Source organism: Eubalaena glacialis, chromosome 1 (assembly GCF_028564815.1).
Source record: "Eubalaena glacialis isolate mEubGla1 chromosome 1, mEubGla1.1.hap2.+ XY, whole genome shotgun sequence".
Taxonomy (NCBI): Eukaryota; Metazoa; Chordata; class Mammalia; order Artiodactyla; family Balaenidae; genus Eubalaena; species Eubalaena glacialis.
Window position 1 is genome coordinate 64,058,231 of NC_083716.1, and position 25,103 is coordinate 64,083,333.

Consider the following 25,103-nt stretch of genomic DNA (forward strand, 5'->3'; position numbering starts at 1 on the left):
TGTAGGACAGATGTTAAATCAACTCAGCCTTCAACAATCTAATTCAATCAGAAGGTTGCAAGTGTCCCCTTACCTACTAACAAAACAGGATTAAACCAGTTACCTACTTATGTTTACAGATCATAAATCTGATTTCAGCCATACAGATAGACTGTTATTGACTGCTGCAGTCATGACTCATGCGAAAGCATCTGAAACCTTAGGCTTATCAAAAAGGGCTGGGTAATATTCTAATCCTAGGCTTTCTTCCACCCTGGCTGCAATACAGCTCAACAAGGAGCAGGTCCACCATGGCATTCTCATATTTGTCCTCAATTCCTCCCCATTAGAATTTGAAACAATTATCAATTTCCCTCAACTGTCTCAAAGACTCAGCACCATTAAGACCGGAATTCAAGGCAGAATTAATGTATTCCTTTTTAGACTCATCTACCAAAATGCAATTCAAAGGAGTGAACTCAAATGCCTCTCAGGAAAAGTCTCCAAAAAGAAGGTCTTCCCACTACTGAGTACAAGGCGTAAATATACCACAACTACTTAGGTTCCAAAGAGTTCCAAAGGATTATGATTCCAGCCTTGGAATTAACTGCTACGAATGGTGTTTTACAAATCTAAACTCTGCTCTTAACAGAGCCCTTTTAATACTCAAAAAGAACCAAGGTTTTTTTTTCCATCAAATGTTTATTAATAGTTATAGACTAGGTAAACGAGAACGCAAAGAAAAGGGCATTTCACATTTTAGAAGTACCTATACTACTTCAGGAAAGAGTTCTTAAAGCTCTCTCCACTGTGCAGGTAACAAAAAGTTAAGACTTGTTGCCCAAAGCTAAATCCAAAAGTTATATACTAAGAAAACCCTATAGGAGTATAAACTGGTACAACCACTTTAGAAACCTGTTTGGCAGTATACCTCATGACCCAACAATTGTATTTACATTTACTAAAAGACATGTTCAAGAATGTAGCAATGTCATTCAAAACAGTCAAAAACTAGAAACATAAATGTTCATCAACTACAGAATGAATAAATTTTGATATTTTATACACCATAAAACTACACAGCAATAATTCTTAAAAATACTGCTACATCAGACCATGGCTGAAACGCACAGATACAATCAACATTCAGAACAAAAGACATTCACAAAAGAAAATAAATTGTATGTTTCCATTTATATAAAACTGAAAAATAAGCAAAACTATCTACAGTGAGAAGAATGACAACCTTCGGTGGTTATCAACTGGGAGGGATATGAGGAGCTTGCTGGGATGCTGGACATTTTTCACATCTTGATCTGGGCAGTGAGTACGTGTATCCATATACAAATATTCATTGGCCTGTACAAATAAGATTTGTGCCCTTTACTATACACAAGTTATCCCTCCAAAAAGAAAACTCCACACTTTTTTTTTTTTAATTTAAAAGTGCTTTGTTCACTTTGTAGGATAACAGGACACATAAATAACAGTGTGCCAGGAGAACAGGTTAGGACGAGTGCTCTGTGGTTTCTGCCTATACAACAGGCAAGTGATTCATTCATCAAACACTTATAGTTTGCCTATTTCATGACAAAAAGCTCATATAGCTATGTTATATTATAGCTAGCTCATATAGCTATGTTATATTAAGTCAAAAAGCATTATTAGATAAAATCACAACTTACTAGATAAGATGTAACAATTTTAGATCTGGATGCATCTAGTAATAAAACATCAAGTTATGTACAACAAAATCTAATAGAACTACAAGAAGAAATAATTAATAAGGCATAAGGATGCTTAAAGAGGCATCCACAAAACAGAAAATCCAAATAGTCAATGAACATTTAAAAGGACACACCTCATTAGTAACCAGGGAAATGCACAGGGAAAGCAATTAGATTTCAACCCTACTGAACTGGCAAAAAAATTAAAAGCCTGTTAAATATCAAGTTTGTCAAGCTGTATAGGAACAAGAACTCTCATCCTACTGTTGCTAGGAGTATAAACTCTATCAACCTCTTTAGAAAAGTTTGGCATTTTCTAGTGAAGTTAAGGCTATATACCCTTCAGACTGCAATTTAGACCAATTCCACCACTAGGAATAAATCCCAGAAAAACTCTTACACTTGTGATCATTTGTCATGTACAAGAAAGATCATAACAGTAATTTCAAAAAAGCCCCAAACTGGAAACAGTCCAAATATCCATCATCAGTGGAATGGCTAAATAAATTGTAGTAATCATATAATGAAATGCTATATGACAATGAAAATGAATGAAATAAACTATAAACTACATGCAACAACATGGATGAATCTCACAAATACTGGGCAATACAGGAAAATCACCAAAAATACATATAAATCGTTCACTGCAATCCCTATCAAATTACCAATGGTATATTTTTCACAGAACTAGGACAAAAAATTTTAAATTTGTATGGAAACATAAAAGACCCCGAATATCCAAAACAATCTTGAGAAAGAAGAATGGAGCTGGAGGAATCACACTCCCCGACTTCAGACTATACTACAAAGCTACAGTAATCAAAACAGTATGGTGCCGGCACAAAAACATACATATAGATCAATGGAACAGGATAGAAAGCCCAGAAATAAACCCACACACTTATGGTCAATCTACGACAAAGGAGGGAAGAATATACAATGGAGAAAAGACAGTCTCTTCAACACGTGATGCTGGGAAAACTGGACAGCCACATGTAAAAAACTGAGATTAGAACATTCTTTAACACCATATATAAAAACACACTCTAAAAGTATTAAAGACCTAAATGTAAGACTGGATACTATAAAACTCCCAGAGGAAAACATAGGCAGAACACTTTCTGACATAAATCGGAGCATTATTTTTTTTGGACCTCTCTCCTAGAGAAATGGAAATAAAAACAAAAATAAACAAATGGGACCTAATTAAACTTAAAAGCTTTTGCACAGCAAAGGAAACCATAAACAAAATGAAAAGACAACCTATGGACCAGGAGAAAATATCTGCAAACAATGCTACCGACAAGGGATTAATTTCCAAAATACACAAACAGCTCGTGCAGTTTAATATCAGAAAAAGAACCAACCCAATCAAAAAATGGCAGAAGACCTAAACAGACATTTCTCCAAAAAAGACACACAGATGGCCAACAGGCACATGAAAAGATGCTCAATATCGCTAATTATTAAAGAGATGAAAATCAAAACTACAATGAGGTATCACCTCTCACCAGTCAGAACGGCCATCATTAAAAAGTCTACAAATAATAAATGCTGGAGAGAGTGTAGAGAAAAGGGAACCCTCCTACACTATTGGTGGGAATGTAAACTGGTGCAGCCACTATGGAGAAGAGTATACAGGTTCCTTAAAAAACTAAAAACAGAGTTACCATATGATCCTGCCATCCCACTCCTGGGAATACATCCCTAGAAAATTCTAATTCAAAAAGATACATGCACCCCAATGTTCACAGCAGCACTATTTACAACAGCCAAGACACAGAAGCAACCTAAATGTCCAGCAACAGATGAATGGATAAAGAAGATGTGGTACATATACACAATGGAATACTACTCAGCCATAAAAAAGAATGCAATAATGCCATTTGCAGCAACTTGGAGGGACCCAGAGATTATCATATTAAGTGAAGTAAGGCAAAGACAAATATCATATGAAATCACTTATATGTGGAATCTAAAAAATCATACAAATGAACTTATCTACAAAACAGAAATAGACTCACAGACATAGAGAACAAACTAACAGTTACCAAAGGGGATAGTGGGGGGGGGGGGGCGGGAGGGGGGATAAATTTGGAGTTTGGGATTAACATATACACACTACTATATATAAAATAAACAACAAGGATCTACTATATAGCACAGGGAACTATATTCAATATCTTGTAATAACCTACAATGGACAAGAATCTGAAAAAGAATATAGATAGACACATATATATCTATATATATAACCAAATCACTTTGCTGTACACCAGAAACAAACACAACATTGTAAATTAACTATACTTCAATTTTTTTTAAAGGTTAAAAAAATACATATAAATCCATTTGTATCAAGTTGAAAAACAAACAAAATTAAAATTCAGGATGCAGAAATAGGTGGTAACACAATTTTTTTCCTTAAACAGCAAGGGAATAACTATCCCCAAAATCAGGATAGTAGAGTGATATCAGTAGAGAAAAGGGAAGGAGATGTAACCAGGGTGGGGCACATGGGGTTGGGGGTGAACGCTCTATTTCTTAACCTAGGTGGTAGATATATGACTGTTTTCTTCATTATTATTCTTTAAAATGAGGATACGTGCTTTATACACTCTTCTGTTTGTATAACAAATTAAGAATGCAGGCAAGCTCTTTTCCTTCCCATTTCCTCTTCCTGCCGAATGAAACGCGGACCTGACAGCTCAAGCTCAAAGCAGCTATCCCGACCTGGAGAGGATGTACTGAGCGGTGGAACCTCCTCAAAGACCTAGGAATGGCGGTATCAGTCACCAACTGTTGACTCTGGATTTCTCTTACTTTAGAAAAATTTATTTCTACTTTTTAGAAATCTCTATTTCTGCAGATTTTTCTCTTATATTCAGCCAAACCTAATCCTGATACATTCAGTGATTTGGACAAATAAAAACTTTCTAACATTTAAAGCTGTCCAACAATGGAAAGGACTCCCTGAGAAACTATACCGCACCCACTCCTGGCCAGGCATTGTGGAAGGGATTCCCACATGGCAAGGGAAGTGGCACTGCAGGATTTCTAAAGGCCCTTCTGGCGATTAAGATTCTAAGGCTACTACGGGAACAAACTAGCTCTGAAGCTGTGGCAACTCTCTGTCTCTGAATTTATCCTTCTGTTATCAGCGAGAACATTCCTTTTCTATAACATTCCATGACCTACGTTCTTCAAGACTCCTCCAACACTATCTTCTCACTTGTACCTTTCAAAACTAACTTGACCTTGACTTCAGCATACTCCTCTACCGAACCTTCCTCAACTCTGTTATGTGCTTCATGGGGCTGTCCTATAAATTACATCACCCAGGTTCCTATATCCTCTGGTTTCCAGTTGGGTTTGACCAATGAAAAGCTCCAGCAGACCAGAGGGTGGGAAAAGAAAACATGTGAGGTGTTTATTCCCCTTGATTCCCTTCCTGCTAGGCCACTGGTTGGAAGTGGTTGCATTCCCATAGGTTACCTTCTCTTTCTGCTAAGCTCTCTCAAGTTCCAGAAATTACTCCCTCTCTTGCTCCGTCAGGCCTAAGGGTGCTAATAGCTCTTAGCCCTGAAGTGTTTCACCAACCCCTGTTGGTGTTCCTTAACTCTGGGCAATCACACTGTTGGAGTGCACCAGGAGATAACTGATAGACCCAACAAACTATTTTCAGCCTGCACTGTTCCGTCGTCCCTGATGGCTCGTATCTCCCCTTACCCCATAGCATGGTTTTTCTCTCAGTAATTGCATTCTGTATGCTTCCACATATGGACTGATTCACTATAAATCAGTTCCCTATGAAAAAGTCTTAATCCCAGGCTGATTCCCATTTCTGCCACCAATGTGTACAAACTACATGTAATACTAGATCAGGCAATGCCTAATTAAGAGGTAAATGTTACTAAAAATTCCTGACACACAGACTGCAAAGCCAAGCCAAAGACTGAGATTTGGGGTTTATCTATTTATAACTTTCCTTTCCTTCAGACCAAAAGCTGGAGAAATTATCATACTTGTTATTATATTTTGCTTTATTTACAAGAATGGAACAAGGCCAAAAACAGTGCTCATCCTACAATGGCCACTCAAATTGTCAACAAAAATTGAAATGTCCTACCAGTTCCAATGAATCCTCCCTTTCTTCTAGACAGGCCTACAAATAAGACACCAGATTCAAATAATAGAAATGAGCTTTTAGTGTCAATCTTTCAGTTTATTGCTTACATCCCGTTTGAGAGTCATAAAGAAAGCATCCCTGAAAAAGATTCAAGGGTCAAAGATAAAGCTCTAATATCTGGAAAGATTTGATTTTTGCACCTGAAAAACAAAACTGAGACAGGCTTACTGTTTCCAAATCAAGAGTGCTGCAGAAATGCTGCAAAAGACAGCATTTCTTAGGACTTTTACTGTGCTTCAGAATATCATGCTGTACACTCTCCAATATATATTCCAAAGTAGCAGAGCTTGATCCATGGGCAAAATAACCCAAGTATCACCCATTAAACTCTAAGAAAAGACCTACTGCCCCATCCACATGAATGCCAGGGCTGCACAGATACTGTTACTTACGTTAAGGAACCTAGACCAGGGTTTCTCAACCTGGGCGCTTCTGACATTTCGGGCCACATAATTCTCGGTTGTGGGGGACTATACTGCAGAGTAGGACAATCAGGTGCATCTCTGACCTCTAGCACTCCTCCAGTATGACAATCAAAAGTGTCTCTACACACTGTCAAACGTCCGGGGGATGGGGGTGGGGGCAAAAATTGCCCCTGGCTGAGAACCTTGACCCTAGATCAACTTTTATCACTCACACCCCACCCAGCACTACCATGGTGCATACGGCAACTCTGAGTCATCCATCTGGATGGGTCTATGGAGTAGACTTAGCTTTATAAAGTACCTTTTTTTCTTTTGTTAAAGCTAGGAGTATTTGGCAACTCGAAAAGCGATACAGACCCCTAGCACTAGGAAGGAGGAGAAGATGGATGAAAAGAATGGTTGCTAAAGTGGAGAAAGACTGCTAAAAGATTTCCAGACTTGAATTCCCTCTGAAAGCATCACAATTCTCAGATGAGTGAATACACTCACTCATTTTATTCTCTCTGAGACATAAGTGGAAAGTATCACAGTCCGTGGCATAAATGAACAAATGGAAAAAGGCAGGCAAAACCCCTTAATCAAATGAGGACAAAATCAAAGGCAGGAAAGCACTGAGGGCTGACAGCCCAAGAGCCTTCATCTGGAATCCAAAGTTTGTCATATATGGACTCCAGTCCATCTTCAAGTTTTATTGCCACAGCATACTGTCCACAAAAGTGGCTTTCTACCCTCTCAGACACAATGCCCCCTTCTGTAACAAATATTTTGTAATGCTCTTTATTCTGAAATGAAATTCAAAGATTATAACATTTATACCCACAGACATAACTTTTAAAATTTCAATATAGTGCCCCAACTGCAATGTAAGGGAAGAGAAACAAGAAGATTTGTATAATAAAACGTATGTTCAGACAACACGAGACTGGAAGACAAAAGCATCCCCACCACTCTTCCAAAGTGTCCCCTAGAGGGCAGAGCTATCCCACTCCTGCTCCACACAAACCTGCTCTCAACAGTCACACAGTTCAGCAACCTCCATCCCTTTCGATGACTATGACACACAGGCAGCATCACAAAATAGGTAAGAAAGAGGGCTTTGGGGCTTCCCTGGTGGCGCAGTGGTTAAGAATCCGCCTGCCAATGCAGGGGACACGGGTTCGAGCCCTGGTCCGGGAAGATCCCACATGCCGCGGAGCAACTAGGCCCGTGCGCCACAACTACTGAGCCTGTGCTCTAGAGCCCATGAGCCACAACTACTCAGCCCGTTGCCACAACTACTGAAGCCCGCGCGCCTAGAGCCCGTGCTCCGCAACAAGAGAAGCCACTGCAATGAGACGCCCGCACACTGCAATGAAGAGTAGCCCCCGCTCGCCGCAACTAGAGAAAGCCCACGCGCAGCAACGAAGACCCAACGCAGCCAAAAAAAAAAGAGGGCTTTGAAGTCAAACCAGGCGTGGCTAAAACACAGCTCCGCCACTTCACTGCTATGGTACCCTCTCTAAGTCTAGTTTCTCACCTATAAAAGGAGAATGCCAGCATATTTTTCAGAGTTTTTGGGAAAATTAAATGAGTATGTAGAATATCTATTTCTGCACCTAACACATAATATGTGCACAATAAATGTTAGCTATCAGACTTAAATTACTATTCCTGAATCCACCTCGTATTATGTCTTAGCTTATGCCCATCTTACTCTCCCAGGAGAAAGGATGGATGACTGGATATTCATTTAGCAGAGATAGTCTAAAAAGGATTCAGGTACAATATAAGAAAGAAGTTGCATCATATGACTTGTAAGGTTGTTTCTAATTCTGAGGTTCTACCATATGCTGCCCTACACTGAGGTTATCTTCTATTAACTGGGGTCCTTTTTTCCCAGTTAGAGGACCAAGAACATGTCTAATGCATCATACTGTACAAAGCAACTATAGAGAAACACCTTGAACTCAGATCATGACAGTTTAGTGTCCTCCTTGAAAGCCCAGCCCTGGTCACTGGTTCTTTACCATTTAGCACAGGACAGTCAAAGAAAGAAGGACAACTTTTCCAAAGAGAGCACCTCAAGCAACATGTACAGTGTCTTCAGAGAGTGATGATTCAAGGGCCAGCTGCTATCTATATGAATTAATTCCTTACACCAAGGAGCAAAGCAACACCCCTAAACATCTAGATTTTCAAATGAGGAAGTGGAAACTAGTGGTGACAGCTAGAGAAATACTTCAAACTGATTCCAAAGTTAATATTCTGAAAAAAAGCACTCACTGCTCAGACTGTTAAAGGGAGCCCACAGGCCCAAGAAGTAATAAGCACATGGCTGGGCATGGAGTTATATCCTACTGACATACAGGAATCTTAATTTACATATACATACTGCTTTATGAAACAGAAAACAGAAATTGCCAATTATTGCAAATCATTCTGCAAGGTGCTAACAGTGGTTGTTTCTGAGTAGTGGAATTATTGGGGGTTGCTTCCTTTTGCTTATTAATAGTTTCCAATTCTTCTAACATATTGCTCTTGTAATGAGAATTCAAAATTACACAACACAATTCATTATCTACTGACAATCCATTAAATCTGAGGCAAAAAAAACTATTTTAGGTGAACTCTTCATCTGAACCTGTGGATAAACCACAGGTTGTCTCTAAAAATCATCCTTGCTCCCCACCTCAAACCGGCACTAATCACAACTTTGTTGCCCTCTTAATCTCTCCTGCAGACATTACAGGTTTTGACACTACAGGACATCATTATTAGTTTTCGCCAATTTCCCAGTGACAGCTACCAACTCTCTGGGATAGTGAGATAAAGAGAAGGAAAGGAAATGTTTTAAATCAATGTTTTTTTGCACAAAGCGACATCAGATTCAAAGAAGTGACTTATTCAAAACTAAACGCAGACACTTCTACATCGCTATTTGAAAATCACGGGCTCCTCACAATCCTCACACTAACAAGCCTCTATGAAAAAAATAAAAATCAATAAAGAGCCTCTGTGGAATCATGAATGTCCCAAGAATAAAACGTCATTTTGGTAAACACTCATTTGGCAATTGTATTTTCCCTGCTCAGTGAAAAAACAGCACAGAAAGATCTCAAGAGGAGAGGGGAAAAAAACAGCCTCTACCAAAACAGGCATACCCCTCAGCACAGCAGAAGAAAGTAAATTCAAACCAGCTCAATTCAACAATTAAGCAACTCACCATATACGAAGCACCATGACAGGTGTTTATCATCTCTAAACAAATAAGACAAGATATCTGCCTTCCAGGGAATCATAACTCTAGTCTGGGAAACAAACACTTATAAACTAATATACGGCAGATCCAGACAAAATTTAATAGGAGTTTTAAAACTGTTCTGGTAGTATAAGAAAGTAGAGATTAAAATCAACTGCAAGAATTTTGAAAATGATTCTTCATATTCATTATATATACACACACACACATACACTTAAATCAGTCACTTATCCACCTTAATCATTAAACCCAAAATAAAAGGTGGCAGAAACTCTCAGCTACCAAAAGCAAGCATAGAGGTGAAATCTACACACTCATCCTTCGGACTAAAAATAAAACGTAAACGACAAGTGACTTACAACAAGGAGAATAGATGCAAAAAGGACTCACCAACATCAGAAGGTCCGTACTCGGCATCTTCCTCTTCCAGGCGTCCTTTCAGTGCCTCCCCTCTGCAAAAGGGAACCACGTTTGTTTACTTCTAACGCTTTAAACGGTCCAGTCGGCCCGCCGAGATTCGCCAGAGCTGCAGAGAAACGGTTCTCTCCCTCCTTTAAGAGCTCAGATTTCACTCCTAGCTTTCACACTCCACCCCAGCACCCCAAACCAGCGAATCAGAATCCTGCTGGCACTCTGCTTCCCTCCCACAGCTGCCCAAACGCTTCCACAGCCAGCCTCCCACAAAGCAATCCCCCCAGGTAGCTACCGGGGGAAACGCCCAACCTGCAGCGGACCAGGGCCTAAAGGCCAGGAGCCCCGCCCATTCAAACTAACCCGGCCGAGACGCGGACGCTACAGGCAGTCCAGTCCCAGGGTCCAGCCTCCGGTGGACTCCCTTTAGAAACAGGTAGGCCTCGCTCTCGACTTCATCCCTCCCTCCCCACAACCCTCTCCTCGCCTGCGAAGGACCAGCAAACCTGCCCACCCCAAGACCACTCCTACCCCGCCGGCGTAGTGGAGTTTCGGACCCCGCTCCTTCTCGGCCCTGGCGCCCTCCCCCACCCACTCGCGAACCTTGCACTCACTCAGACGTCGGGTGGTCGGCGCCCCTACCCTCAGCCCGAACCCGAGCCCGCCCCGAGCTGCTAGCCCCTCGATCCGGCGTGGCCCTTCCTCCTCTCCTCGCCCTTCCAGCACTCCTCGCCCTTCCAGCACTCCTCACCCCTCCGCAACAGGACCCCTCCGCAACAGGACCCCTCCGCAACAGGACCCCCCGCAGTCCCGACACTCCTCCCTCTCCCCGACCAGGACCCGCCTCCCATTCAGTCCTGACTCTCCCCTATGCCAAGCCGAAGCCCTCCCCCTCAGCCCGGACCCTCCTCCTTCCTCCGGGTCCGCGGCGGCCCCGTCCACCTCCTCAGCCGGGAGCCAGCTTCTGCGCTCCTTCCCTCGGACACTGTCTCGCTGGCCCTGCTTCTCTTCACCGCGAGACCGACTCGCGGGCCGCTGGGCGCAAGCTCCCCAGGCGGTGTCTACTGCTGCCGCTGCCGCTGCTGCCGCCGCTGCCGCCGCCGCCGTCGAGATTAGAGATCCGGCCGCCGGCGGCCCCGCCCCTCCCCGCCCCGTCCGGAAATGGCTCCCACGGTGCCCTCCCCGTTCCCCAGCCCTGGCGTGCGCAGCTCCGCCGCCTGTCACGCGCACGCCCCGGCCTGGGCGCCAGGCCCGCTGTCCCCTCCGGGCCCTACGGCGCGTGCGCGCCGCCTGCTGGCCTGGTGGGGGCGGCGCTCAGGCCTTCCGAGAAAATGGAACGCGCCCGCCGCAGACGGTACCTAGCTTCTTCAGTCTCTCTTTTTAAAAACCAACTTGCTGGTCACTTTTGGTCACTTGGAGCCCCTGAGAGAGTCAGCCTGCAGAGCACTGTTCAAACTGATCCATAACAACGACTCAAGATGGGTCTCTAGAGAGGCCTTTGGGATTTTAATGAGTGACTCAGAGATTTGCTCCTTGTCTCCTTCCTGGAGACTTCCATCGAGGTCAGCGATGCCTGAAGAAAAGCGACAGGAAAACGCCCTTATTGGAAATATTATCCCCATCCTCCCCTCTCCCCACAAAAATGGATAACAGTGACTATAGGTGTTGGGCAAAAATGCTACCAATACTACTTTATTTTCTTGAGCAATGTTGGGAGTCATCTAATATTCAAGTGAGAGCACCCACCAGGATCACAGAGGTCACCCTTCATTTCCAGAAGAACTAACTCTTAAGTCAGTTTCATGACTTGCCCATGTTGTCATGGCACTAATTCAGCAGAAGCAGAAGACAGTGTAGTTACTTGTAACTGATCGGTGATCTGCATACAGTATTTTTTTTCAACAAATTATTTAAATGACACCTACATGGCATCTTGAAATCTTAATAAAAATGACACTTATGAGTGTACCCAATTCCATCCCCTTGCAAAATGTTGTCATGACACTAATTTGGGGTGTCATCACTACCATCGTTACCCTCATCTAGTGCTCTTAGGATGGAAGTCCTTGTTATCACATCTGCCCTTCTCTGCACGGCCCCTTTAGCACTTCCCAGTTTCCCAGCCAGAATGGTCAAGACTATGAAAGAGTCAAACAGGTTATCTCTGGGCTTCGTTGCCCTCACCCCTACCCATCAGAAGTCCCAGACATCTCTACTATCCAGAGCTCCTGAATCAGGCACTAACACCCCCATACCCTTAGTCCTCTTGCTGTTCCCCAGCAGACATGCATTCTCAGTGTTGAAGGGTCAGAAAATGTCCTGGGCTTCCTGCCAATGCCTACTCATCAAGAGTAACTTCGGGATTCCAGGTATGTCCTCCCCAGCCCTCATCCCCTACCCCTCTGCTTTATTTCTTCTTCAGATCCTAGGATCTGCTCTCCCTAGCCTCCTTAACTGCCACCTCTCATCCTTTAATCTAGAATTTCTGTGCCAGCTGACTGCAGGGCAAGGTCCACGTCTGATTGCTCCCTAAACCTCTGTGGTACAACTCCACTGCTCCTCACACTGCACAGCAGGTGGTCTGTTCATTCTTCCCAGATGAATGAATAAATCCAACCATATTGTCTAACCTTTATTGTTATGGACTGAAGGTTTCCCCGCCAAATTCATATGTTGAAGCCCTAACCCCCAATGTGATGGCAGGGGCTCTGGAAGGCAGTTAGGTTTCAATGAGCTAATGAGGGTGGAGCCCTGTAATAGGATTCATGTCCTTGCAAGAAGAAGAAGAAAGACCAGGCAGAGCATTCTCTCTCTCTCTCTCTCTCTCTCTCTCTCTCTCTCTCCCTCCCTCTCTCTCCCTCTCTCTCTCTCTCTCTCCATGCACAAAGAAGAGGTCATGCAGGCACACAGTGAAACAGTAGCCATTTGCAAGCCAGGAAGAAGACCTTACCAAAAACCAAATTTGCCAGCACCTTGACCTTGGACTTCCCAGCCTGCAGAACTCTGATAAATAAGTGTCTATGGCCACTCAGTCTGTGGTATTATGCTATAGCAGCCTAAGCTAAGATACTTACTTTGCCAAGAACTATGCTAAGGCAACTTTACATCCAAGGCTGTATTTATGTCCTAACTTGCCTAGATCAGGTGACTCTCATCATCTCTCAACTTGTAAACAAGGACATTAAGGCCCAGAGAAGGTAAATGATCATCCCAAAGACACACAGGAGAATGGAGTGGAGTTTGGATGGGAAGTGAAGTCTTCAGATTTTGTAGGAAGGACCTAAAATATGTTTGTTAATGAATTGGAATCAAAGAATGTTAGAGCTAGAGGGGCCTTCAACTATTTGCAGTTCAACCCCATAATACATGCACGAAGAAACCAAGGCCTGGAAAGGAACATGACTCTTGGCAGTTCCTGGCAGAGCCCAAGGGCCCTGTATGAGGGCGTGTGCGGGGAGGGGCGCAGGGGCTGAGACTTCAGGCCCACTGCTCCTGTTCCCCACACTCCCTCTGACTGCAGCTTAACATCAGGGATTACAAGAGAAGCATCAAGTAGAAAATGACCAGAGATAAAAGATGCATGAGGATTAAGAAAGAAAACTTCAGCCTTCACAGGGGGAATCACAAAATGGAGCAAAGTCCCCACTGACTATCGGACTCACATGTCCTAGCTATATTGGTGAGCCCTTGGGAGAAAGCAAGAGAGCAGAGAGCAAAGGGGATATAAATGAGAGAGAATTACAGTTCAGAGAGAAGAGGGATGTACCAAAGCAGGAGTGATGGCTAAGGAGGGGACAAACGTCCACCTCTTTCCCCTCTCCCCCCAGATGCTCGCACAGTAGGGGCTTCAGAAGTTCTACAAAGGAGGGGCTCAGGTGGCTGGTGGGAGGCAGAGGTGGGGTGCTGGGGCTCCCATACTCGCGGCGTGGTCTCCCAGTGAGCGGCCCTGGCATCACCTGGGAGATGATTAGAAATGCAGTTTCCTGGAGCCCCACTCCAGACCTACCAAATCTCGATCTACAGTTTAACAAGATCCGCAGGTGAGATATATGCGCAATAAAACTTGAGAAGCAATTCTCTCAACACCCTGCTTGCAGAGAAAGCACAGTGTTTTTTTAAGATTGTGCATTTGTTTGGGATGGTTTAAGGAGGTTGATGAAGAAGATGTACGAGGGTGAAGAGGAGAACTAATGCTCCCCAAGTTGGCCTTTGGTGCCATCATGGTGCCTTCCAGGATAAAAAAAAGATTGGGAGGGATTAGAAAGGCCTATGGGGGACCAGGGAGAACTGAAATACCTGCTGATGACAGAGGGCTGGGGATGGCAGGGGGCAGAAAGTGGAGGAAGATAGTCTGGACTTTTTTCCCCATGTGGCTTCTTTTAAAATAATCCATGCTGGCAAATCTGGTTCTGCTTAAAATGGCAGCTAGCCATGGCCAAGTTAGTGACACCCCTCCCTCTAGACACAAGCACACAGTCCCCACTCTAAAAGCAGGAACATGCTATCATGCCTCCACTCCTGACCCTGACACCGCCACCCCCAACCCACCCAACTGGGGACTTTCTGTGGAAGCTCAGCTTAGGACAGGGCTGCGGGCAGATCTCAGGGCAGTTGCAGCTTCTAAACCACCCCTGGGAAGGAATGGCCCACAGGAAAGCCCCCTGCAGGACATCTGGTCATGGAGCCTAAAACGCCCTGCCCAAGGAGGAGCAGGAAACCACCCAACAGCAGCAGGCTGGGATGATCGTGACAGAACCGGCCACTGGGGAAAAGGGTGCTAAGAGCCGGCCAGGGCAGGGAGCATGTGCCCAGAGGTTGCCACACTGGGATAAAGAGCAAGGTACAGTGGATCACTGAGCTACATGTCCCAGGTGCCAACTCAGCCAAAAGTCAGAGTGGCCAGGCCAGATCCTGAGAAACAAGTTATTTCCCAAGGAAGCCCACCTTTCCTGAGGAAGCCCCCTGTTGCTATCCAGGATACACAATCACTCCTAGCAAAGCATCAAAACCAGAGAGTGACTGCTTATCAAAAACCAAATAAATACAAACTTCCTTGGGCAGAAGGAAACCAGCTGGGCCTGCGATGACAGAACAGCTTTGAAGGCAGACGAGCCTCTACCCAGAGATCACTGTGTGGCCTCAGGTGAGTGGGTTTAACTGAGCCTGGGCTTCCTTGGTTGAAAAACAAAGGTTAATAGCATCTACCCTGGGACTGTGAGGGCGGGTGGGTATGTGTACCCAGCACAGGGCCCGATCCACAGTAGGCACTCAAGAACTATTAGTCTAACCTCCTCCACCATGTGCATGATGCAGTTCAGATAAGATGCCAGTCTAGGCTCTGTGACCAGCTAAAGCAAGCCTAGCTCTCTCTCATCTCATTGCTCTAGGTCTGGCTCAGTCCCCATCAGGACCTGATCCTGACAGTTGATTAGTCTTTCCAACGTGCCCCTTGCCCCACTGAGTGCACCCTAGGCCTTTTCAAGGCTTACCCAAGAGCTACAGATCTATCGTATTCCTGCAGATTTTTGGTGTTTGTAGATCAGTAAGACCCAAACCAACTAAACCCAACACCCCTTGTTTATGGGAGTTACAAAATATATGTCGTAAACAGGGGTGAGTACCTACCTACATAGCAATATAGTGTCCTAACTTTAAAACTGAAAGCCATCAGAAAAAAATCCTATGTGAAGTTAGCAGATGCATGAACTTATGATGGATAAGTATGCACTGAAGAGAAGATAATATTTAATATTGTCATTTTTTCCTTTATATTTGCCATTTTGAAATAAGGCTAAATTAGTATTTTTATACAACTACATACAATTGTTCTGAACGGGAAAGCTACAAACGCAGTCCAGTATAGAGGTGTTGTCTTGTTGACTCTAGTACTATGTGAGCAGCATTACCATGGGTGATGTGATTTTCCAAAATGATGGATTAAGAGTTGATAAAGTTCCAAACAAAATGAAGGATGACCTGCCTGCAACTTTCAACATGGTAGATGTGCTCCAGGAAGAGTGTATGATAAAACCATGTTTTTAAAAAAATCTACTTTTTCTTGTATGAAAGTGAAATTGAGTTCTTGGCCCATGTGACTATGAACTGGTTTTCCTCCTACATGATTGTTCTGGCAGGATGTTAAAAAAAAAAAAAAAATGTGTAGGACTCAGGACAGTTCTTCATTGTGAGGGACTGCCTTTGCAATGTCTGCATTATAAGACATCTAGCATCCATCACCATTACCAAATGCCAGCGGAACTACCCCCATCATTGTGACAACCAAAACTTTTTAAAATTTTGGGATTCCCCCTAGGGAACCAAACTGTCCCACTGAAGACTGATAACAGGAATGCACGCTAACACAAGCCTCATGTTACTATCTACAGCTGAATGTCTGTCAAGTTAGGAGGGACTCAAGCATCATCCGGCCCGTCCTTCCCTTCTAGCATGGCACATCAGAACCTCCAAAGAGCTTTTCCAAATCCCCATGTCAGGGCTTTCCTACATTCCCTGGTGAATGAGGGGTGGGGCCCAAACATCTGTATTTTGAACATCCCCAGATAAAAGTTGCTAAATTCTATCCATTCTCATCAATTTCTATGCCTTGGTCCCACAGCTAGTGGAAACCGAACCTAGAATTCCTGCTCTAGAAGCCCAGGCCCATAAAACATGATGAAACTTACAGGTTCTCGTGCTGGCTTTGAGACTCACATGCTGTGTGGCTTTGGATTCACCCTTTACCCTCTCTGGGTCTCAATTTCCTGAGCTCAAAATTGGATAGAGAGGGGAAGCTGCTCTCCAACTCTGTCAGTCTAGAATTCTCTATGCCCTACTTGGGTTACACTTCCCAGAAGCCTCTGTTTAGAAACTCTACCTCTCTGTGCTCAGGGTCCCAGGAGGGGCCCTTGATCATAGAGTTATTTGGTTGGGGAGGGTGTCTGCCCTGGTCCTGCGCTGAGGATGCGTGGTGTGGCCAGAATGCCCTGGGAGGCCAGCGCCTTCTCCCTCTCCCTCCCCTTCAGTGTTGACACAGATGGGATGCAATGAAGAGTAATATAAGTCCTGTGTAAACAGAGGACCAGGGGGCCAATTAGTAACCTTGACCCATGGTTAGTCCTTGCCTGGCCCTGCAGAACTGGTTTCCAGGACTGACTCACTCAGAGGAGCTGGGCTTTGGACAGCTGGGCGGGCAGCAGCTATATCCCGAGCTCAGGGTCAGGGTAGAAGGAGAGAGCGTCCATCTCTGCAAGCAGATGGAAAAGATTTTTTGTCTTACAAAATTAAAGAAATTTTCCCCAGTTTTTTTTTTTTTTTTTTTTTAAACTAAGGGCAGTTGTTCTCCATGCTCCATGCTCTGGGGAACGGACCTAGGCAGAGGGATCGAGGACAGCGTGAGCTGAGGGGGCAGGATGAGCAGGAGTTAACCAGGCAGAGATGCAGGAAGAGTGTTCCAGCTGAGGAAACTGTATATGCCAAGGCCCAGAGGTGGGCTCAGGAAGGCCAGCGAGCATGGCAAGAGTTAGGAGGAGGGGAGGGAGAGGCTGGTGTACAGGTCAGTAGGGACAGATGTGTAGGGCAGGTGTACAAATGCACATGCCTTCAGGGGCCCAAGCAGGTAATGGGAGAGTTACCATTTGGGAATGTAGACCTCAGGCTTGTTCATTCATCCATTCAACTACTTAATGTTAGGTTTCAGTATCCTGGGTGGGGGATGAATCACTGAGCAAAACAAAGATCCCTGCCGTCATGCAACTTACCTTCTAGTGGAAGGAGACAGACAAATAAACAGAATAACTAACTATATGGCAAGTTAGAAGGTGCCAAGGGCTATGGAAAAAGAAGCAAAGCCCAGTATGGGAAATAGAAAGTGTGGGGTATGGAGCAGGATGTCATGGGTGCTACAGTTTTAAGTAGAATGGCAGGCAAATGCAACATGTGATGACTCTTTATCCTTAGTTAGCAACAGGAAACATCAAGCCAGCATAATTTCTGGACAAAAAGAGCACAAAAATATTGTAGGACCATATTGTGTTCTTGTTGCAATTTGCATAATCTGTCTTGTGATCATGATGTAACTTGCTGAATCAACCCCTCTTTGTTAATTCCATCTTTCTCTCCCAAGAGAGAGAAAAGAAATTCGTAGTTGCATAGTAATTGTCAAGTGATCTAAAAGGTCATAAAGAAGAATATGACTAAGGAACTCCCAGAACTTTGGGCAACTTACTCAATTGTTTTGAAGTTTTGTTTTTTCATCAGAATATACTATATGTACAGACCAGTCCACAAATCAAAGAGTAGAGCTTGATGAATATTCACGGCGTGAACATCAGTGTTCAGCACCCCTATCAAGAAACAGAGTATGGCCAATTCAATTGTTTTTAAACAAATGCAACTGAGAACTAGATGGAGATGATAAGTGTCCTGAGACCTCAGGGCCCTGTAGGATATAGTATTTCTAACTTTATCGAAAGAGCAGTAAGCAGCCATTGAGGTCCTTTTAATCAAGGAGCTGGCCGTATCACATTTGTGTTTTAAAACAATTCCTCTGCATAGTATAGAGAATGGCTGGAAGAAGATCCAAATGGCAGACTAGGTACAGGCTTTTGCTTTCATCTCAGCAAAGAGTGAAGACAGTTGGTTCTAGGATAGAACAAGGGCGTGAGCTTAGAAGATGGACTCTTGGAAAGTAAGATAAACAGATTAAAAGGAGCTTCCCAGAACTACAGTCTACCCTGTGCCCTGACCAGCAGGCTGCCATGTGTGACCAAGCTAGCAGCCCCAGAGGAGAAGTCACATTCACAGCTCAAGACAAACTAACCCATGCCTAGTGGGCTATACCTTTAACTTGTTAGAGCAGGATTGGGGTACCTCTCCCTTAACCACGGGACTCTTTCTGACCTGATCATTTCCCACAAAATAGAGCTGGTTGCAGCAGTAACCAATAGAGTGGTTACATTCATGCTGAGGCTATTTCTATCTACCCTAGTGTTGAAATACATAGTGTTGTGGGCTGAATTATGTCCCCCAACAATTCATATGTTGAAGTCCTAACTCTCAGTACAGTACCTCAGAATGGGACATTCTTTGGAAGAGGGGTCATTGCAGATGTAATTAGTCAAGATGAGGTCACACTAGAGTGAGGTGCAATATAACTGGTGTCCTTTAAAAAGGGTGAATGCAGACACATACATGCACACGGAGAGAATGCCATGCGGAGATAAAGACAGAGATAGGGACTATGCTTTTACAAGTCAAAGAACACCAAGGACTGCCAGCAAACCACCAGTCTGGGGCAGAGGCATTGGGCAGATTCTTTCTCACAGCCCTTAGAAGGAACCGGTCCTGCCGACACCCTGACCTCAGATTTCTAGTCTTCAGAACAGTGAGACAATAAACGTCTGCTGTTCAAGCTACCCTGTTTATGGTCCTTTGTTACAGCAGTCCTAGCAAATTAATACACCTAGATTCTCAAACTAGCCCCACACTTCAATAGGTTGACAAAAGAGGAATGGGAAGGGCAGGGTGACACGACCACTCCTAGTTGCCTTACATCCCCTCTGAGCGTCCAACTGTTGGAGCAGTGACTGGGGTCGGGAAGCCTCCAAAAGCCCTGGGGTCCACTGCCGACTGGCTTCCTGGTGGGCAAAAGCAGCCTGAAGCTCGTCCTTGTGGATCTGTTTGAGGGGACTGCTACACTCAGTTTTGGGGTGCAAAGAAACACCTGCCACTTAGGGACAGATGTTGCAGGGGGCAGTGCAAAGGAATCCACTCATTCAGACATATTTCAAATACCCACTCTTACTATCCACTTCTCATGTAATTCACGTACTCCAAATATTTAAACCATTTCCACTGGCTGCCCAGTCAAACATCTAACTCAACACTGCCTTGTTATTGCATCATCTTAGACTCAATTAAAAACTTGTTTTGGTCAAATATCCTTACCAGTCCCTCCAATATACAAATAATTTCAGTCCTTTAAAGCAAGTTGTTTATCGCTATAGGCCTGCTTCTGATCCCGGCTACATCCCCCCGGGGAAGTCTTACAAAGTCTCTCATTGACAGCAAAAGGTCCTGAGGGGATTGCTCAATGTTGTCTCTGGACACAACCTCACAACTATAAAAACAAGTCAAAACCAAGCCTTAGTAGCAGAGAATCAGTTACAGAAAATGCATGAACAAGGGTCAGCAGAGATTGCCCGGGCCACACCCCAGGCTATTTGGAAAGCACTTACCTGATGTCTTCCATAAATGATAATCCATAGCAATAATCATCTATCAATGGATGTACTGATCTGTCTGTGAATTAGATCATATCTGGAGAGGATGCCCTCCAAGGGAAGGTACCATGCAAGGCCCAGTTAATTGAATGTTCTTCTTGAACTTGGTCCACAAGGCCCCTTATGATCAGCCCCTGCCTCTCTCTACCTTCATCTCCCCCATTTCTACCTCACCCTCAGACTTTATACCCCAGGCATAGTTAGAGTAACTATGTAATTAATCATCTAATCTGGGACACTTTTGAGACCGAGGACATAACTAATAAGTTTTCTGGGATAGCAGGCATAATAAACTGGACTGTTTTGTGCCTTCTGGGATTTCTCATTTCCCTAGTCATGTGGAATTACTTAGAGTTGCATAACATGCCATGGGCTCTTACAGAGTTGTCATCACAAAGAGGGCCGAGGCTTGATTTATGTAACCATAAGAATAAATCAAGAATATTGACTGGAAGCTTCAAGGAGATATATTTTGGTTCAATATTAAGAAGAACTTTCTAGCCAACAGGACTACACAGAAAATGAACAGGCAACCTTGGGCAGTAGAGAGCTCCCTGTCACTAGAGCTGTTTTGTTGACAAATACTAGCATACAGTGGGTAGGACTTCTGAGGCGAGGATTCAGGCATATAAGGGGTGAATAGGCAGAATAACTACCTTAGACTCTGATTCATCTATTCATTCATTCAATGAATATTTATTGGGCATGAGGCATTGAACCAGGAGTTTGATGAATTAGTACAAAACAAATACACCCATGTAACCACCATGCAGAGCAAGGCCCTATGCTTGGTGATAAACAAGACAGATGTGGCCTCTAACCTCTTGGAGCTGACAGGCTTGCAGAAGAGATACATGAAACTGTAAGAATTATTGGGTATTCAGAGACAGTATGAGGGGAGAACTTGGGATGGGAGTCAAAGAAGGGACATTTAAGTCGAAAAGGGATGAATGTAGGAAACTTGTCTGGTTCCATGATCTTAGATCTTTCTGGAGAGCTCAGACTTATTCTCTCTTCTCTGATGCCTGCTCTTTCAGTTAGGTAACCTTCCTGAGTGCTGACTTAGACCAGCCTATAGCTGCCAGCTCCAGAGCTGTGAGTCTTGTTCAGATGACACGTTACCAGGTAACTGACCATCCTAGGGGAGACAGGAGGGGTGGATGAGCCACGTGGGGTCGTTAGTCACGCCTCTTTCTTTCCTCCTTTATTCTCTAAAAGATCATCAGAAGGCTAGTCACACAGACTTCAGGACAACAGAGGCACAGGCAATGCCATGGTAGGTAAACCCCAAGAGCCTGGCAGAGACTCAACTTTCAGAGCAGCCAGCTCTCATCAAAGCACCCAGTGATGCTGGCCACAATCCAAAATCTCATGTATGAAGCAGAAGAGACAACAGGTGAGATAAAGGGCATGTGATCACAGGATTTTCTCCTGTACATTGATGGGAAATAATACCAGAATAATACAGCAGATAAATAAGTACTAGGGATGTATTGTACAACATGATAAATATAATTCACGCTGCTGTATGTTATATATGAAAATTGTTAAGAAAGTAAATCCTAAGGGTTCTCATCACAAGGAAAAAAAATTTTTTTTCTATTCCTTAAATTTTGTATCTATATGAAATGATGGACGTTCACTAAACTTATTGTGATAATCATTTCATGATGTATGTAAATCAAATCATTATGTTGTACACCTTAAACTTGTACTGTGCTGTATGTCAATCATATCTCAAAAAAACTGGTAGGAAAAAAAAATCAGTTAAAAAAAACAAAATCCCAGCAAAAATTTTTGTAGATGCAGATAAATTATTCTAAAATTTGTATGGAAAGGCAAAGGAACTAGAAGAGTAAAGACAATCTTAAAAGACAAAGCTGGAAATCTGCAATATTGTGATTTATCATAAGAAATATATATCCATTTAGTCTTCATCTTCATTCCTAGCTCCTAAAACCCTTGGAATTTCCTAAGTGATGAGACAGCTAAAGGTGTCTTTTGTTATTCATAACTGGCTCTTTCAATCACACACCTGACTTTATGTTACTGAGGTAATATTTGGTTGCCAGGGGAACCTTTCAGCCCTACCCCCTGACCTGGGGCTGGTGGTAGACTCAATCACCAATGGCCAATGATTTAATCCATCACGCTTACCTATTGAAGCCTCCATAAAAACCCAGAAGGATGGTGTTTGAAGAGCTACCAGGTTGGTGAGACGTCCACATGTTGGGAGCAGCACACCCCAGTTCCAAAGGGACAGATGCTCCTGCACACGGGATCTTGCCCTAGGTACCTCTTCATCTGGCTGTTCCTCTGTATCCTTTATAATACCCTTTACAATAAACTGTAAACATAGGTAAATATTTACCTGAGCTTTGTGAGCCATTCTAGCAAACTTGCAAACCTGAGGAGGGGATCGTGAGAACCCTAATTTAACACTGGTCAGTCAGAAATACAGATGACAACCTGGACTTGCGACTGGTGTTGTTACCAATAAGGGCTCGTGTGCCTGTGGCCACAGGAAGCCAAATTCTGACAGCGGGTGTTTGCAGCAAAGTAAGGGTTTTATTGCATCACACCCTGCAAGGTAGTGGGAGACAAGTCTCAGATCCACTCCATTTGGTCTTTGAGTGAGGGATGTTTTGAAGGGGAAGAACAAAGAGGCTGGGATTAATCATCATCAGGTGACATTTCTGTGACATTCAGGTTCTGGGGCTCAAGATGTCTCTGGTTTTGGATTCTCTGGCCAGGTGGTCCATGGCTCAAGGGCCTGTTATCTCGCCTTGCCCTGGAGAAACAATCTGAGTTTGTACCTTAACGATGATATCTGTGGTAGCAACCTGAGTACATTAACGATGTTTTCATGTTATCGACAACAGCAATTTTAGTCATCTGACCCTGGTCGATGAGTGTTCAGTTAGCACAGGATTGAGGTCAGAGGGGACAAGAAAGGGAATAAAGTTTTGGATTGAGAGATTAATCATCAACTCAGTACGGGAACTTAGTTTTAGCGGGACACTCAGTTTCAGTGTCTGAAATGGGGGCAGCCTTGTGGGACTGGGCCCTTAGCCTGTGGGGTCTGACGCTGTCTTCAGGCAGACAGTGTCAGAATTAAGTTAAACTTGTAGGGCACCCAGTTGGTTCCTGCTGAAATGGGGAAATGCTTGGTGTGGGGAAAACCCCATACATCTGGTGTCAGAAGTATTGAGAGTGGAGAAAAAAAATAGTTTCCTCCAATGAAGTTTTATACCACTAGATATCAAGATGTATTTAAAACTACAGTTACTAAGAGAGTGTAGTGTTGGCAGAATGCTAGACCCATAGTGCGCTCGAAAAGAACGAGTCCAGAGACAGACCCACACATATATGGACACTTGAATTTTGATAAAGGTGATACCAGAGAGAAGCAAGTCAAAGACAGTGTTTTTAAAAATGGTGCTGGTCAAATAGATATTTGTAGGGGAAAAAACATGGCTCTTGACTCCTATCTTACACCATACACAAAAACCAATTCCAGATTGATCATAGCTCTAAATGTGAAAAGTAAGATAGTAAACTTTCTAGAAAATAATATGAAAAATATCTTCATAACTTTGGGTAGGCAAAGATCTCTTAAGTAGGACACAAACACCATTCATCTCTAAGGACACAATTAATCAATTGGGCTAAGTTAAAACTAGAAATTTCTCTCCATCAAAAGACTGCATTTGATGCATCCTGTGATGTTTTGGTGATACTTGTGAGGAAGGGTTCTGGTGTTTTTCTGTAGCAGAAGGAGAAGCAAGCAGTGTGGTGACAGTACTGCCTATTCTAATCTGTGTACACATTTGTGTTTCCATTACCTCCAGGAAGGACCCTTTACTCTTGCCTCCTCTCTGGGCACTATTTGCACAAAATCAGCTATTCTACTCCCTCAAATAAATCCAGTATGTATATGATATTGTGATATAATAAGAAATATATATTTGGTTTTTGACTCTGGTTCCTGGCACAGAGCTCCTAAATCCCTTGTGATTTCCTGAGTGACAGGGGTGTAAAGAGTGTCTTTTCTTATTTACAAGTTCCCTTAAACCTTATCTGAGTTTCTGAGTTTATGCTAATGACTTGACTCTTATGGGCCCCTAGATAGCTTCAGATGGGGGCTGGTTGCTATAGAGAAACCAAACATATAATTAGAGGGTTGGAACTTTCAGCCCCACCCTCCGACCTCCAGGGAAGGGAAGAGGGACTGGGGATTGAGTTATTCACCAATAGACAATTATTTAATCAACCATGCTTGTGCAACGAAACCTCCATAACTCAGGGCTGGTAAATGCATCCATGTGCTGGGAGGGTGGTACACCCCAGACTCCACAGGGACAGAGAAGCTCCTGTGCTCAGGACCCTTCTGGACCTTGTCCTAAGTACCTCTTTGTTTATAATAATAGGAAGTAAAGTGTTTCCCTGGGTTGTGTGAGTCATTATAGCAAATTATAAAACCTGACGAGGGGGTCATGGGAACCCCTGATTTGCAACCAAGTTGGACAGAAGTGTGAGTAACCTGGGAACCCACTACTTGTTACTGGAGTCTGAAGGGGGCAGTTCTGTGGGGCTGAGCCCTTAATCTGTGGGGCTGCACTAACCCTGGATAGTTCGTGTCAGAATTGGATTAAACTGCAGGATACCTAGCTGGTGTCTGTAGAAAATTGGAGAATTGCTTGGTATGGAAAACTCACACATTTGGTGTCAGAGGTGTTTGAGAAAATATATCTTAGGGATGTATTACACAGTAACCTTGTTGGGAGATATGAAAATAATGATATCCTGAAAAGTTATTTTTTTTTTATCTTTCTCTACCACAAATTTAAT

General features: G+C 43.6%; 1 protein-coding gene across 2 annotated transcripts in view; it reads right to left on the minus strand.

The window, feature by feature from the left end:
- SGPL1 (sphingosine-1-phosphate lyase 1) overlaps positions 1 to 11,090 on the minus strand; it is a 53,173-nt gene extending 42,083 nt beyond the window's left edge. The window contains exons 1-2 of one of the 2 annotated variants that reach the window (XM_061181241.1): positions 10,915 to 11,090; positions 9,952 to 10,013 (exon numbers count right to left, since the gene is read on the minus strand). In XM_061181241.1, the coding sequence (XP_061037224.1) occupies positions 9,952 to 9,978 (27 nt within the window). In that variant the 5' untranslated portion in view covers positions 9,979 to 10,013; positions 10,915 to 11,090. Of the gene's footprint in view, positions 1 to 9,951; positions 10,014 to 10,876 lie in introns of both variants that reach the window. The other variant, XM_061181251.1, reaches the window with a different exon arrangement.
- Between the last annotated feature and the right edge of the window lie 14,013 nt (positions 11,091 to 25,103).